Source organism: Barbus barbus, assembly GCF_936440315.1.
Source record: "Barbus barbus genome assembly, chromosome: 3".
Taxonomy (NCBI): Eukaryota; Metazoa; Chordata; class Actinopteri; order Cypriniformes; family Cyprinidae; genus Barbus; species Barbus barbus.
The window spans coordinates 10,734,992-10,752,045 of NC_136731.1; the positions used below are offsets into that span (position 1 = coordinate 10,734,992).

A 17,054-nucleotide genomic window follows, 5' to 3' on the forward strand; every position below is an offset into this window, starting at 1 on the left:
ACTTCTTGCTAACTGTTATTTTATGTTTTTATCTGTTGTAGAATGGTTTTGTAAGAAGATGCATTTGGCAATATATTGTTGGGAAATGGAACTTCTTGCTAACTGTTATTTTATGTTTTTATCTGTTGTAGAATGGTTTTGTAAGAAGATGCATTTGGCAATATATTGTTGCGAAATGGAACTTCTTGCTAACTGTTATTTTATGTTTTTATCTGTTGTAGAATGGTTTTGTAAGGAGATGCATTTGGCAATATATTGTTGCGAAATGGAACTTCTTGCTAACTGTTATTTTATGTTTTTATCTGAAGAAGCATCTGCTTTATGAAAATGTGCTTGCCTGGTCTTTGAGTTGTTGCAATTGTTTAGATTAAAGTAGAGATAGACTCACTTGCTTCTTTGAGAGATGTAGAAATTGATACCATGAGCCTCTGTAACTGGATTGAAAGTCATATATCCTGGACATGGGTAGCCATAGCAACCAAGCCTCTGCTTACATAGAGAGTTTTTCTCCAATACATTTCTCCGAGGCATATTCGTTACATACTAGAAAATAAAGTGGGAAGAACACAGGCCGAAAGCAAGCAGGTTTGATGAATCAGTGTTCTGGCGTTTGCAAGTTAGACTCCTAAAACACCTTTGCTCATGTGCAAACAGCTGCAGATGAATTCATTTTACACTCAATTCGAGGCTGGGGTGTGCTGTGTGATATACAGAATATAGTCTGCTTTAAGATGGTAAGTGTTGTTTTAATGATGTGCGATCTGACATAATCAGAGTACACAACTTCATTACTTGAGTGAAAGTACAGGTACTACTGCAGATTAGACTTTTAGTTATTGAAATATGTTCTCAGGGCAGCATTGCATTTTATTGGTTCTCTCAGTCGTCCAATCAGCGACAGCAGGAGGCGGGACATGGATTATTAGATTTTTTTTCTCTCAGGACGCGGGAGACATCACGCAAAGGAGATTGAGATCGTTGCAGTTAAGGTAATGTTGTGTTTTATGTTGAACTATATTACATTATTACATAAAAATGTCAAGATAATGAAGTATTTGGATTTTAAGTAAAGCTTGTTTTTCTGTTATTTAATTAGCTAACTTTAGCTAACTAATGTAAATAAGCTAACTCGCAACATTAGCTAGCTAGCTCTAAGAAAGGATAATAGCTAATGTTAGTTTATATTCTATTATAACTTTTACTGGCTATAATAGCAAGTTACGCTGCTGTCATTGCACACTTTTGCTGTGGTAGTGTTGCTGCTTCCAGGGCATTTTGTCATAGCTACATACAACAAAAAGCTGAACTGCCCTTTAGTGCATTTTTGATGCATATATTCTAATACTGGTCTTAGAGCACCGTTTCGTATTTAAGCGCAACATTCATTTGCTGCTCTAAAGACATTTTTGCAGCATAAATTCTAACACTGCCCTCAGGGCACCTTACCGTATCTCCATGCAACATTCTAATACTGCCCTCAGGGCACCTTACCGTATCTCCATGCAACATTCTAATACTGCCCTCAGGGCACCTTACCGTATCTCCATGTAACATTCTAATACTGCCCTCAGGGCACCTTACCGTATCTCCATGCAACATTTAATACTGCCCTCAGGGCACCTTACCGTATCTCCATGCAAAATTCTAATACTGCTCTCAGGGCACCTTGCCGTATCTCCATGCAGCATTCTAATACTGCTCTCAGGGCACCTTACTGTATCTCCATGCAGCATTCTAATACTGCTCTTAGGGCACATTACCGTATCTCCATGCAACATTCTAATACTGCCCTCAGGGCACCTTACCGTATCTCCATGCAACATTCTAATACTGCTCTCAGGGCACCTTACCGTATCTCCATGCAACATTCTAATACTGCTCTTAGGGCACCTTACCGTATCTCCATGCAACATTCTAATACTGCCCTCAGGGCACCTTACCGTATCTCCATGCAACATTCTAATACTGCCCTCAGGGCACCTTACCGTATCTCTATGCAACATTCTAATACTGCCCTCAGGGCACCTTACCGTATCTCCATGCAACATTTAATACTGCCCTCAGGGCACCTTACCGTATCTCCATGCAACATTCTAATACTGCCCTCAGGGCACCTTACCGTATCTCCATGCAACATTCTAATACTGCCCTCAGGGCACCTTACCGTATCTCCATGCAACATTCTAATACTGCCCTCAGGGCACCTTACCGTATCTCCATGCAACATTCTAATACTGCCCTCAGGGCACCTTACCGTATCTCCATGCAACATTCATTTGCTGCTCTTAGCACATTTTGTTGCAGATATTCTAATGCTGCCCTGAGGGTATCTTATGACATTAGATCTAGAATTGGCTGCTGTAAGGACATTTTTGCTGCATAAATTCTAATACTGCTCTCAGGGCACCTTACCGTATCTCCATGCGACATTCATTTGCTGCTATTAGCGCATTTGTTTCGCCTCAGGTATGTAAGTATCATAGTCATAAGTACCCTTACAAAAAATAAGTTTATTCAAGTGTGCTATTAGTATACTAATTTTAAACTAAGAATAAGAGAGTATGCTTTCAGTCTACTTTTTATACATTTATCAGAGATATACAGAGAAGTACAAGTATATTTGACCTATACTTGCACTTGCATCTTTTGATCAAGATACACTTTCCGTATACAGAACGTTTAAGTATAATTGGCTTGTAGCTGTGCTTACTCTTGTAGTAGAGTAGCCTATTAAATAATTTTCAGACATATATGCTATTTGCTACATATTGCATGTTATGCCAAGCAAGCCACTGCAAAGAAGACCATATGAAAATAACAATTATTTTCAATCCGGAGTATGTCTTTTGAGTATGTATATGTGTAGTCCAGTGGTAGTGTACATGTGAGTTAACGTCAAGTCTACTTAAATTACAAGGTATATTTCAAGTATAAAAACTAATACCTAAATAGAAACCTAGTAGTATACTTTGAAGTGCCAAAAAATATATAAATAGTAAACTATAAGTATGATATTAAGTTCACTTTAAAAAAACTTGCAAGTATAAAAACTATTAAACCAGCAGTTTACTGAATACACTTAGAAGTGTACTGTACTTTCATAAACAAAAAAGTGGGCTAGAAGTATATAACTAGTAAACTAGCAGTATATCTATAAGTTCACTTATAGTATAGTTGCAGTACAAAATAAAACTTAAATATAAACTATTTGTGTACTCAAACTTTACTACTTTTACACTAAAAGTATACATAAAAGTATACTTTTATATACTACAAAGTGGGCCAATTTAGTCCCAAGAAGTATTAAAGTAGTACACTTATAAGTATACCACTAGTGCATTGGTATAAGTATACTTACTATGTAAAGAATACTTGGGAAATATACTTGAACTTTACTGAAGTTTACTTAATAAAATGAAACTTGAAGTATACTTTTTTTTTTTTTTGGTGAGGATAAGTATCCCATTTACTGCTTCAGGAGAAATACATGTTTTTAATTTTTGTCTTTTGTCTAGTTTGGAAAACTTGACCAAGCCAAATGAACAGTAAGTTATTCTTATACTATTTCTTTCCTAATCTATGTTAGTCATTTGCATCATCTGCATACATAATTATATTGTTTGCATAATTCGCATATTTACATCTGACCAGGTTTGGGACTTAATTTCTTTATCCATGCAGACTTAGAAACACTGAAGTCCCAAGGACTTCATCGTGAAGATGTCCTTGGGACAATTGGGCCTTTTAAAATCTTTCTGGGCAGTTTGGAGGCACTTGTAGGCCCATCTGAACTTCCAGATGAGGTAATTTTCTATTTCTTTTCAAAAATTATTCTCTTCCACTTCTAGGCTATATAACTTTGTCAGCTTTTCACTTCACCTTGACTCTATTGTGTTTTATTGTAGTTTATATATTTGTCTATGTATTACTTCCTCAGGTAATGGATGTCCTTTTACATAATCAGCAGGGTAACCCATACCTTTATAATACTCTCTCACACACGCACACACACACATATACATACATCAGATATAGATATAACATCATTTAATGACTTAAACCATTTCTCTCCCTCGCTTAGAGCCAGCCTGGGACAGAGCCCATAAATAGCCAGGCTATGCGCTTGATTTTGGAAGGCAGCTCCAGGGCCAGGAGCACTTATTTTCTAAAAGTAAGAGTTATGTGCATGTTTAAGGTTATTGTTGAGTGCTACAGAATACATTGGGTGTCAAGTTTATTTGTTTGTTCATCAATGTTTTCTTCATTTCCTGTCAGAAAAACATTCTTAGAGGAGCCAGTGCCGTCTTCGGGCCCTACTTGGTGGGAGAGTGCCACTGGACCCTCTTTGTAGGTTGCTGTTAGGTTATATAGAGACTATTAGGCCGTTTCACACCAGGTGCGTGGTGTGAGCGTGTCAGCTGCGTGGCGTGTCCGTTTTTATTTCGGCTCCCATTTTAACAGATTAGACCTTGCACACCGCCTGCGTGACACACACATCTCAAACGCGTGCATGATAGGAATAGGACTCACGCCTATTTTTCACGCCACACGCAAGCGTGTTGGAAGTGTTTCCATTCAAAACAGTGAAGAAAAAAATGATGTGAGAAAAAAAAACGTTTTAATTGGCAGAGAGGCTGCCGCACGAGACACGCTTCTGGTAAGCAAAGACATAGAAAACGCCACGCAGCTGCCACGCAACTGACACGCAACAGACACGCGACGTTCATGGGCCTTATGCGCAAAATAGCATCACACATTAGTTATCATTATTGTTGCTGTCGTGCCATTCTCATTTGTGTTGTTTGAGCTGTTAGTGCTTCACATTTTAAAAGTTTCAATGATTTTCAACACAGTCATTTCAAGATTGGTTGAAACTGCCCTTCAAACCTTTCTCATACGTTTTCCCATCTTCTGTATAGTATTGCAACTTGAAAGAGGGAACTATTACATACATTGACTCATTGGGGGAGCATCCACAGCGTTGTTCCAAAATCATCGAAAATTGGAGGTACACGGTTTTTGTATTGCTCTATAAAATGAGGTAATGAAACCTCAGAAGAGATCTCCTTCATAATTATATTCTCTAATCTTTCAGCTTATTTGCTGCTAGCAGAGGCTGCCAAAGGCCCTGGAAGTTCAAAAACAGGGACCATGACTTGCAAAATGACTCTGTGTCCTGTGGAGTGTTCTCAATAATGGTACAATTTGGTCATTTTCTGCACAATGTTTCTGTTGTCTTTTGAAAATATAGATATTTTTAGTTTTTAACTTTAACTAGTTGAGCAATTTGAATGAAAGTTGCAGATCAAATATTAATGGCTCTTGGACATGGACATAGTGCTACCTTCAGCATATGATACAGGAGTCATGATAGTATAATTATCAAATGAGCACCATCATTTTCTCTTGTAATAGTCCCTTGACATTTTTTTACCACAATTTGTTGCCTGCTCTATAAGGTTCAGTTATTATAAGTGATGTTATTTCATTAAAATAGACTTTCTGTTGCTCTTTTAGTTTGCAGAAATGATCCTCCAGGGACAACAAGGTCACCTCCAATGCCTCCCCATCTCCCAAGAGCGGGAGAGACTTGGGACTTTGTTGTTTAAGTCCCTTGGTAAGTAGCATACATTTGTACGGTATGTGTGCTCCTTATTGAGCTCTGCTGGCTACCTGTTGCTGTCACTGATGATTTGGAGTGGTAGCTTTAACTAGTAAATTCGGAGGATGGTCATACTTTGGACTGGTTATGGCTCTTGAAATATGTGAAGGTTATGGTTGCTTTTAATGTGTTTGTGTTATCCAGAATATCATTGTATTATACAAAGCATTTGTTTTTTCAGATAGTTCAGGCATTTGTACAGTCTGCTACAAGAAGATGTCAGGGAAGAAAAAGTCAAGTACTAATGATATTTTATCTAAAGCAACATTCCGCTGTCAGATTAAAGCCAAGTACACAGCAGACGATTCTTTTGTCACTGATTGGTCTCTAGGGAGTCATTAACATAATCCTTGGGTGAGGAGTGTATCGGCAGTTAAATCTGTGATGACGAGGGGTCACATGTGACGTGTCATGATGTGTTGATAACCCAGACTCCACCTCATCAGGGACTGGGACTTAATTTGAATGACTCCCATGACTGGTCTGTGACAAAAGAATCGTTTGATGTGTACTTGGCATAACTATTTATCATGCAAAATCTTTTGCAGGAGACATGCTCATTCTGCTCTACAGAAAAGAGTTCAAAACCAGGTAGGACAACACACACACAAACAGGTTTGTTTACGGAGGCTACTCTTAGTTGGCCCCAGCGTTGTTACTAGGGATGCACCGAATCCCGATTTTTGGGGTTCGGCCGAATACCGAATCCACTGTTTAAGATTCGGCCGAATACCGAATCCTACTCGCATCCTTAGTTTTAACATCAGCAATGTTGTGTACTGCTTAGGGTCCTTGCCACCACGAGACAAATTGGCATTGCAAATTGAACATAAAGCTCGACTTGAATCGCCTTCTTTTGGTTGAAAGTACTGTCAAACAAAACTTTTTTTGCTTACGAGTTCCATTTTCAGATTCTTACAGCCTACTACATTCGAACGGGTCCTATGTAAACACCTTCACGTAATCAACGGCAGTGTGACGTCGTAGCGCAAGTCTAGGGTTCGGTTTCGGTGGAAAATAAATCTAAGGTTCGGCCGAAACCGAACCCCGTCAAAAAGCCCAGGATTCGGCCGAATCCGAATCCGAATCCGAATCCTGGATTCGGTGCATCCCTAGTTGTTACTGATGTTAGTTAGATTGCAGTGGCTACACATACTGTATTTTATATTCTATTTATGCACGTTACATTACACAAGCAATGTAATGTTTCATACAGCACCCAACAAATTTGTAGGCACCCCTGTTAAAGGTGACTGAAAAACTTATTGAAAATCACAATTTGAGAACATATATCACATATTTCCAATGTAGATTCTTTTTATTTATTAACAGAGGCAGAAACATCTGAGATGGGGACTGCAGAGGCAGTTGAAGGTAAAACATGTATTTCTGAGATTTGATTCAGAGTTACACACACACCCTTTGTTTTTTCATGTGTCAATAGTAGCAAAAACGAAGGTGGAGGTTGTTGCAGGTAAACAATTAATTAGTTCTGTTGAGTTATACAGGATAATCATTTTTATTTATAAAATTTGAATGTCAATTTGACTTCCTGTCTGTTGCAGATACATCAGATGCAGAGGAAGAGGAGAAGGAGGAGGCATCAGAGAAAATGGGTACCAGTATATAATATTATGATACTGTACTTTATATGATATACTGTACTTTACATACTGGATTTTATATTCTATTTATGCACGTTACATTACACAAGCAATTTAATGTTCCATACAGCGCCCAACAAATTTGTAGGCACCCCTAAAGGTGACTGAAAAACTTATTGAAAATCACAATTTGAGAATGTCACATATTTCCAATGTAGATTATTTTTATTTTTTAACAGAGGCAGAAACGGCTCAGATGGGGACTGCAAAGGCAGTTGAAGGTAAAACATGTATTTCTGAGATTTTATTCAGAGTTAACAATTAATTAGTTCTGCTGAGTTATACAGGATAATAATTTTTATTTATAAAATTTGAATGTGTCAATTTGACTTCCTGTCTGTTGAAATTATGCAGATACATCAGATGCAGAGGAAGAGGAGAAGGAGGAGGCATCGGAGAAAAAGGGTATATAATATTATGATACTGTACTTTTATATTCTATCTATACATTTAAGGTGGATAGGATGGACTGATTGTTAACTTGCTGGCACACATATACAAAGTTGGGCTCAAATAAGATATTTTGTAGTCCGAGTGAGTATAGAAGGAGCAGAATACTCTATACTGTTTATACTTTATGTGGTGTTATATGGACCTGTGTCTGCAATGAAGCTCTATTATTATAATGTTGCCCTGCGAGCTATTTGGATTTTGCTCTACAGGTCAGCATGGATACCAAGACTGGTTCTATGCTCATGTTAAGCCCAATGTCTTTGGTCTGATTGGCTGTACAGTTTGCCCAATTGGTTCTTAGAGGCACAGGTAGCCTCCGCGATCGACAGTTGGAACAACAGCTCAATTTCCAATTCAGCTGATGTATATGCACGATTCCACGTCTCATTCCTGTAGTATTAATCATCTCTAGTATCTGCATTTAAAAAGAGCATGGGACTTATGTACAAAGCTTGCATACACTCAAAGCAGCTGCGCACGCCTCTTCTCATGCACACATTCAGATGTACAAAGACTACTTGAACGTGAGTGTGCAGTCATGTGATATAGGCCGTCTCGCTCCATGTTTTCAATGCCTAATGAAGATCCGATGGGATTGAAACGTTGCGTTGTTTTCAAGTAAATCAATTTCCTTTTGGAGCATAAACAGGGGGCAGACCACCTCTTGTACTATATTTGATACAATTGATTTTTTTGGATGTGCGCACCACTCTTCTCTCTAATTTATTGGGACCCTAATTTCAACAGGGGTGCCAATAAATATTTCATTATTACCATTGAAATGACATTTAACAACATGTGTATGTATTCTTTATTGAAGATGGATTCTATGTGGACAGCCTGTTGAAGGTGGCGTCTTCAAAGAAAGCTAAAAGGTTGGTAATGCTACGACTAGAGTTGGGTTGGGTGGGTGTGCCTTTTTATATGACAAATTGACTTGATAGAGGCAAGAGTGCAGATAACATCAGTAGAACATGTCTGTTATGTGCCTAATGCAACTAATGCAAAAAAACAGGTAAAACTACAAACTATGTAGAGTAGAGTAATGGTGGCTAGAGTAATGGATTATTTGTCAAACAATATGATGTTGTTCACTTAAGCCTCATGGTTTTATAGGTGATCTTTGTCTACAGATATGTTGGTTTTTGATGTTCACAAAAAATGATGTGTTATCATTGCACAGGCACTTTGTTTCAGTAGAGGAGCTGCAGAGGAGATGCTCTGCACCAGAAAAATTCTCTGGTCACCTCATGATGACTTATTTGAGGAAGGCAAAGGGGGAAAAAAAGGAACTTGTGAGGGAATTGAAAGAGGCAGGGGTGCAGCTGAGTCCGTATGGCTCAAACACTACAATGTGCACCAAACTAGTTGAAGGTAACATATATGCAGTCAGAACTAGGCGATTTCTTAAAGGTGTACATTCAAACAGATTCCCTTATTATTGAATTGGGTGTTCCCACCAAAGGTTGTAGAACTGCAAGTTTTAGAATGTCAGCCATGTTGGAGGCATAAGTAGCCTAGGTGAATGAATGAGGCATAGGCAAACAAATGTAAATGGCCATACAGTTTAACAAAATGTAAACTGTTTAGTAACTAAAATATAAACTACATTAGTAACATGTTAATGTCTCATTTACTCATTGGCTCCTTTTGTGTCACAGAGGAGTGCCAAGGTCTTGCTAAAGACCTAGGATATTTGACCAAGGAAATACCCTTCAAAATCATAGGCCAGCAGCTGGCCGAGCGAGGCTGCAGAAGAGAGGATCTTGACTTGAGGTAAAATATGCATACAGATATTCTTTTCCTTCCACTTTTTAAGTCTTTCTCCTTCTGAATTGGCATAATATTGTTATGCCAGTGCTTTCACTCAATTCGTAATTGTACTGTATACAAGGGTGTAAATCCCAGGGGGGTCAGGACCCCTCCCATCTAAGGGTTGTCCCTTTTTTATTTTATTCACATTAAACATCGGATGACGTTTTTCTTTTCTTAAATAGAAATGATGCTGACTAATGAATAAATTAGTGACAAAGTTCACTATGTTAGTGTAATATAATGTAACGTTACGTAGCTTGAATGCACCCACTACAACTAACGTGTACACGACGATAAGCCTAACGTTACGTGTGTGAACTGATATTAGGGTTAATATTGAAGATCTACAGTTGTGTTTTGCTCAATATGAAGTTAAGTGGCCGATCAGTTAAATATATATCCTCTGTCCCCGACGAAACCTAATATTTATGTGGAGGACACAAGATCATTTTATAATTATAATATGACCGCGTGGTGAAACTATGAATTTATATAAAGATTTGTGTTGTTGTTGCCCAGATAAAATGACAGAGAAAAGAAAAACGGACATCAGATCTTTTTTCAGTAGGCCTACACCAAAACGCCAAGTATATAACCTATATAACTATAACTTAAAACATGTATTTGTTACAAAAGCATTGTATTTCTTTTATATGGGGACACTTTTTCAAAATTAGTCATTATGTTTTAAGTTGTTTTTGTGGCTTGATTGTAAACAACTTAAAAATAAATAAATGGTATTTTTATTTATAATTTATTTAGCTTTTTCATTGAATCAAGAGAAACACTGAAAAGAAGGGTATTGGCACAGTCTCCATGCTACACTAATGATAGTATTAAGGCTTTCCGCTGTGTACACAAATCCTTTACAAGTATAATTGTGGCTGTATTATTTGTGTCCCCTTCAAAAATTGCTCTTCAGACATTTTGTTTATTGTCCCCCCCTACTGTTAGATCAGATTTACGCCCATGACTGTATATAATGTAACTTGTCTCAGAGATTTATTTTGTTTGTTTACAGAGCTGAACTCGACATAATCGAACAAGTGTTGGGCGACAACATGGACATGTATTAAAAGGTCACACACACACTTGGACCCCAAGTATGCCAGGTTGTGTTTCAGATCATCAGAGAGTGCCTTGTTGCAAAAGCAAGGGCTCTAGAAAATTGAATTTTGACACTATTTCTGACACAATTACACTATGTGCTGCAAACTGTTCACTGTACTGTACTATTCACTGTTACATCACTGCAAAAAATGCAATTAAACAATATTTTTTGGTTAAATCTGTTTATTATTATTATTTAGCGCTTGTATCTTCTTGTTTTGTGCTTTTTGTAAAGCTCTCGTTTGGCTTGCTCTATCCGCTGGCGATAAGCATGAAGTGCATGTATTTTTCGTTTTCTTGAAACAATGCCAAAACGATTGAAGGCCACTGTGTGTGCCCTCTTCACTGTAGTGTACAGGTCACTACTATACATGTAATTTTCTGATTTGCTCCACTCCAGTAAATCTGTCAACATAGACTGAAGTTGAACTTGTGCATTGACATCAACATCCTCCTTCATAGTGTCATCAAGCTTTGCCTTTGTTATTGTTTTGAAAATGCGACCTCTAGTGTCGAAATCTTACATATTGTGCCTTTAAAAGCTCTGAAAAGGGAGTCAAACTTGTCTGGTGTTTGTCACAATAGATGTCTAGCAGATGGTACGGCAGACCCAGACAGCACACGTACGTCTGGCCGACGTCGGCCCAATATCGAAACGTCGGCCTCACTACCTGAAACATCTAAAAATCATCGGCCAGGAGTAGGCTGGTATAATTCGGTCAGTGCTCTGTTTCTCAGCTCTGCAATCGTCGGCCCCGAGTCGGTTCCCGACCGCAGGCCGATACCGCGCTAATCTGTTTGCTCGCGAGCCCAGTTATTGGTTTCTTAGCAACCCACAGAGAGAAGAGACTCATACCGGCGACATCTGGGGCTTTCAGGTAAGATTTCACTTCAGCTAAATGACAAAAAAATACCATTTTGTTAATTCTGTGACACTTAAAAGGTACTAGTAAGGCACTCGGTGTGCTAAAGCACAGGTGAAGAGACTGTGCCTCATTTCCATCTAACTTGTTTAGCTAACGGTCACGCTAGCGATTTTTAAAATGAATGTTAACACCTTAATGCGTTTCCAGCAGTTTCTCTGAGGGGAAATATTAAAGCGGATTATTATAGAGAAGTCCTAGCTAACTGCTTTTTCGCCGTGTTTTTCTCTCTTTTACAGGCTGCCAGGGAAGAACCCGCCTCTATACGGTGAGCTATTGTTGCTGTTGCTTTTTGAACTCCAAATTGAGTTTTAAATTCATTATTGAATAATTATTGAACGAGACTGTAATTTATTAATGTAATGTTTTAATGTTAGATGTTTGCGTGAATGCTGTGTGTGCGCGTTGAGCTCTGCGCGAGGAGCAGAGCTGCCATGGAAACGGGGCGTCAACACAACCAGCAAGCAGTAAACTTCGTCTCTCGCTGCGGGTTTCACTGTTTTCAGGTAAATTTAGTCCCTAACATCACACAAATATTACCTACAAACGTTCCTGACACGTTTCTTACTTCTTATTGACATGTTTCAATTAAATATTTATTTTATAGAAATGGTTTAGTGTCTTCGAAAAAGTCCGTTAGCATCTTAGCAGTTTTCAGGTAACCTTAGGCTAACGTTAACTCTGTAGATTGAGCTCTTGTTTATGAAACTCTGGGCTTTTAATCAAATATTTGTGTATTATATGGGTAGTTGACAAATAAAAATTGGACTGTGTCCTATGGTGTGACATAGCAAAAATGTAGAAAAGAAAAACTACAAATAACTTGAGAAAAATGTATCTTCATTCTTAGTTACAAATAGCACGAGAGAGGATTATATTCAATGTTAGAGTTTATTTTTATTATTTTTTTTTTTTTACATTTTTGCTGTCACACCATAGGACACATTGATACGCCAACTACCCATATGAGAGATTTTGATAGCTCTGTAAAGGTTTTGCTGGTGATTTGTCAATATGTTATTGGAAAAGGCTTCTGTACTGAATCAATGACGTCACTTACATGGAGAGTGTAATCACTGAAAACAAGTTTTGATATTTCATGGTAAACAAATATTAATAAAAATTGTTCTGTGATTTCAGGAGGACAGAAAGAAACTACAGAACAGAAGGAAAGCGCCAATATTTAAACATTTCTGAAGGGAGCTACTGCCCAGACAGCACACGTACGTCTGGCCGACGTCGGCCCAATATCGAAACGTCGGCCTCACTACCTGAAACATCTAAAAAACATCGGCCAGGCGTAGGCTGGTATAATTCGGTCAGTGCTCTGTTTCTCAGCTCTTCAATCGTCGGCTCTGAGTCGGCTGACGACCGCAGGCCGATGAAGTGTTCATCTCTTTACTCGTGCCCAGAGAGAAACCCGGTGACATCTTTGGTTGACTGGTAAGTTTTGGCTTGAGCTAAAAAAAAAAAAAAGAAAAAGAAAAATACTACCGACGCGCAGATCACGTCTATATTGCGTCGTCCGTCAGAATAGCCTCTTATTTCAAAGGTGGAATCGTCAAATATGACTTCTAGAAGATCATAATGTAGTTATTTGAAATTTAACACGATAAAGTTTCAAGTTTGTTTTATTTATATAGCACATTTAAAAACAGCAAGCACAGCTGAACACTATTCTTTGTATTATTTTACCTTTTGCATCAAATTACAAAAAAATAGTTTACAGTGTTTATGGGAGGGACAGTAAATTTGATATAATTTGCCCTTCTGACTGCCATTATCAGACTTTATCAATTTATTTTACTTTTATTGAAAGTCATGAAAACACTATCATAGAGTTTTTATTTTGCTATTTGAGCAAATGGGAATGCAAAAAATATATTTGTGGTACTCTCATTCACTGCTCTTCAAGTGAACCCAACTATGATGACCTCCGCTGCTGAGAAACCCGGAAATGTGAAAAAGGTCCAGGGAATGGCAGCAAGGATCCAGGATCAAGAGATCATTCATCATGAAGACCGTTCCATAGGAAGCAGTGAATCCTGGGTGAAAAACTAAACCTGGTTGTTTCAGCATCACTCAGCTAAGACTAAATACATTTAAATTGATTTCATTTGGTTATATGTTTCAGATCATCCTGACCATTCTGTTGTCCTGGATTTGAAGACATGCTGGTTGATGGTTGAAAGATTTGTGCAGCAGTATCCAGACATATAAGCAACTTTCCTGGACCCACACGACTAAAGGCTCAGGAGGAGAGACAGGTAATCCACAAGGTTGGATTTCACAAATCAGTTACCCATAGCTATATATAATCGCTCATTCAGGGTTTCAAACTGTGGAAAACGTGTTAAGCTTGTAAACAATGTATCAATACAGTTACCTCAGCATAACATTCAGCGTTCATCAGTCAGCTAGAAAAATTTATAAAGAGGACCATTTATTCATGCTCCATATTGCATATTCATATTTTTACATGATAAAAGAATGCTAAAGATAAAATTCAACTCCTATATAAATGCATGTTACTAATGAAGAAAAACAGACTGGATATGCTCAAGACACAACATTTATAGGATACTTTGATGAGGAGCCCAAACTACACTCGGAGGCCAAGTGATGCTGACATAGTTATGGTCTGTGATATTGGCACAGATTCTGTGTAGTAAATAATTCTTGGTGACTATAGTTCTCAAGTTGGAAAAAAACTTTTAGTTCCTACTTTGTGAACCTTAGTTGCCAGGACGTCAACATTTGACAGATCTTTACCCTTTATGAATGTTTTCTTTATTTCTTTTATCTTCTGAGAAGCTCAAGAACTATGGTTCTCTGGTGATTGTAATATTGTTTAGGTTTATCTTCTGATAGTGAAGCAGTATTAAAGCACATCATCTGTAGCAGGTGCCTCATATAGGACACTCAGGAAACAGTTTAACTTATTTTTGCAAAGAAGTAATAATGAATTATCTACTGAATTGTTTCATATCTTTTTATCATGTCCTTATTTTAGTATTTGCACCAAATTATGGGGTGCTGTATCAATAACAGTGATAATTATTGATAAATAATGTTATCAGTAAAAATTATCTATACCCATCCTCAATGTGACATTTCAGCTTTTTCAGTTGATTATATTGCATAATCTATGAATTGATAGGTTTAATTTTCTGTGCTCATGACTTGGTAACACACTGCATGGTTCAAGAACAGGTGTAATGTTCAGAACACACTCACACACACAGTAATTAATATACACTGCCCTCTAAAAGTTTGGAAATACCCCTGGCAAAGTGTGGTTTTGGACAATATCAGCATAAATCCTTATAATTTTTTGGTGCAAATACATTAAAGTAACTTGACATTATTATTGAAGACCAGCAATAACACATAATAATGGCAATATATACATGTCAAAGTAGGGGTGGGCGATATGGGAAAAATATCATATCACAATTTTTTTTTAGAAATATCACGATTCACGATTTTATCACGATTCTTTGTCATGTTGGTTTTACTATTTTGGTTTTACAAGTTGTCTTAGACAAAGCCTTTCAAGGTAACAAAAAAAAAAAAAAAGACATGGCAGATATTTAGGCCAAAGTGGGCGAAGATCAAAATCTTTGTCATTATTTTATCTTTCTTATTAAAAAATAAGAACAAGGATACACATTACAAATACACATAATATACAAATAAAACAAACAGTGCTTTATTTTCAGGTACAATATGTGTATTTAGCAGAGCATTCAATGAGATTGAATGAACAAATATAAAAATAAAACACTATATAGACTGATTCCTAAAGCAACTGTATTAAAGATTTTCAGTCAAGTATAGGGAGTGATTTTTCTCTTTGTTTTTTGTTAACGTTAAATTAATAGTTCACCAAAAATAAATATTGTCATCTGTCTGTCAATTCTGTCATAATGTTTTATTTTTATACCATGATTTACTCAAAAGTTGTTTTAAACCGGAATGAGTTTCTTTCTTCTGCTGAACATAAATGCTATTTTGAAGAAGGTGGAAAACCAAACAGTTGCTGGTCCTCAGTGACTTCCACAGGATTTTTCTTTCCTGCTATCAAAGTCAATGTAGACCAGCAACTGTTTGGTTACCCTCATTCTTCAAAATATCTTATTTTGGATAGAGGTTTGGGACAACATGTGAGTGAGTAAACAATGACAGAAATTACATTTTAGGGTGAACTATCCCTTTAATGACAGTCGACAGCATGTTTAGTGTCCTGTCCCTTTAAGAGCTGCACGCATCTAATATACAGGCACACATCCGTTTCTCTCTTAACTATTTACTTTTATTTTAGACATAACCAACTGAGTCTGTATGTAAACCATGTGTGTTTTGACAGTATTAGCGCAAAAAAAAAGTTAGTTGAGTAATCAGGCGCTGTTAGACAGGCGTTTTAGTGCGCGTGCTTCAGGTGTATGTACGTCAGACCAGTGCGCAAATGAAACATTTAATCAGCAAGGCTTGTGTGCAAATAATGTACTTTTGTGATCGCGAATAAGTGCAGTGTCCTGTCAGAGTAACTCTACTGCTGTATGTTGTGTTGTACAGTATATAGAGACGGAGGCGCCAGAACTGTATTTAACAATGTGCGCTGTAGCACGATACTACGATATTTCTTCAAAAGCAGATCGTGGAGACATTTTTATCGTCCACGATCAAAAATCGTCATATCGCACACCCCTATGTCAAAGTCAGACATGCCCCTTTGCCAGCTGTGATGCCTGGTTACTGGTGTAAACTTGGCCCAGGTTTTCAAAAGATTTTTGGGTCAGCACACTTTAAAACTGTAGCTTCAACAATTGATTGCCAATTCAAAGTCAATGTTTGAATAAACTGACAGCTCGGATGCCCAGATTATGCAGAGCTGTAATAGCTGCTAAATTTTGATTAATCGAAAATTTAAGGTTTTTTTTTATGTATAAACTGTTTATGTACTGAAATAGACTATGTTTTCGTAGTTTGTGTTGTCCCTTATCAGTGCAAAATTATCACAAATTAAAAAAGGATTCATGCCAATATTGTCCAAGACCCCACTTTTCTAGGGCTTTTCCAAACTTTTTGGGAGGGCAGTGTGCACAAAGTTGATTACAATATACACCAGTTAATTAGGGAACCCCGTCACAGTTGTTTTTTTTTTTATTGTTTTATTATTTGTCCAGTAATTTAACACAATTAGTAGCACTATAATGCATTACATAAATGTACGTTATGTTTTCAAAATAAATAAATTATATTTACTTATTTATTTTTGGTCACAAATTAGTCGCGTGCAAAGCCCGCCAGATTTTGGCTTGGCACGTGAACCTGGCAGTGTGTATATAAGCTGGGGTCTGTGCCCACCGCGCGCACAGCTGGACTCACTTCCGAGTGCACCCCACAAAGCCTACTACGTTACTG

The 17,054-nt window shown here is 37.5% G+C and overlaps 1 protein-coding gene and 1 long non-coding RNA gene across 6 annotated transcripts in view; both read left to right on the plus strand.

Annotated features, from left to right (window-relative positions):
* Positions 1-17,054, plus strand: part of LOC306855355 — a 1,003,769-nt gene that overhangs the window by 681,700 nt on the left and 305,015 nt on the right. The window lies entirely within an intron of this gene.
* On the plus strand, positions 3,682-10,879 carry LOC306855308 (uncharacterized protein). Of its 5 annotated transcripts, none has more exons than XM_079393893.1 (10): positions 3,682-3,803; positions 3,938-3,968; positions 4,082-4,171; positions 4,276-4,347; positions 4,920-5,008; positions 5,096-5,198; positions 5,518-5,617; positions 5,844-5,900; positions 6,211-6,253; positions 6,995-7,141. In XM_079393893.1, the coding sequence occupies exons 2-10, from the start codon at positions 3,945-3,947 to the stop codon at positions 7,008-7,010; spliced, it is 594 nt and encodes a 197-aa protein (XP_079250019.1). In that variant the 5' UTR covers positions 3,682-3,803; positions 3,938-3,944; the 3' UTR covers positions 7,011-7,141. The 5 variants fall into 5 exon arrangements, with proteins under 5 accessions (XP_079250019.1, XP_079250018.1, XP_079250016.1 ...); XM_079393890.1 differs by lacking the exons at positions 3,682-3,803; positions 3,938-3,968; positions 4,082-4,171; ... (2 more) ...; positions 5,096-5,198; positions 5,518-5,617 and adding exons at positions 7,228-7,278; positions 7,506-7,547; positions 7,681-7,731; ... (2 more) ...; positions 9,441-9,555; positions 10,616-10,879 and having other exon boundaries at positions 5,682-5,900; positions 6,995-7,036; XM_079393889.1 differs by lacking the exons at positions 3,682-3,803; positions 3,938-3,968; positions 4,082-4,171; ... (3 more) ...; positions 5,518-5,617; positions 5,844-5,900 and adding exons at positions 7,228-7,278; positions 7,506-7,547; positions 7,681-7,731; ... (2 more) ...; positions 9,441-9,555; positions 10,616-10,879 and having other exon boundaries at positions 6,025-6,253; positions 6,995-7,136.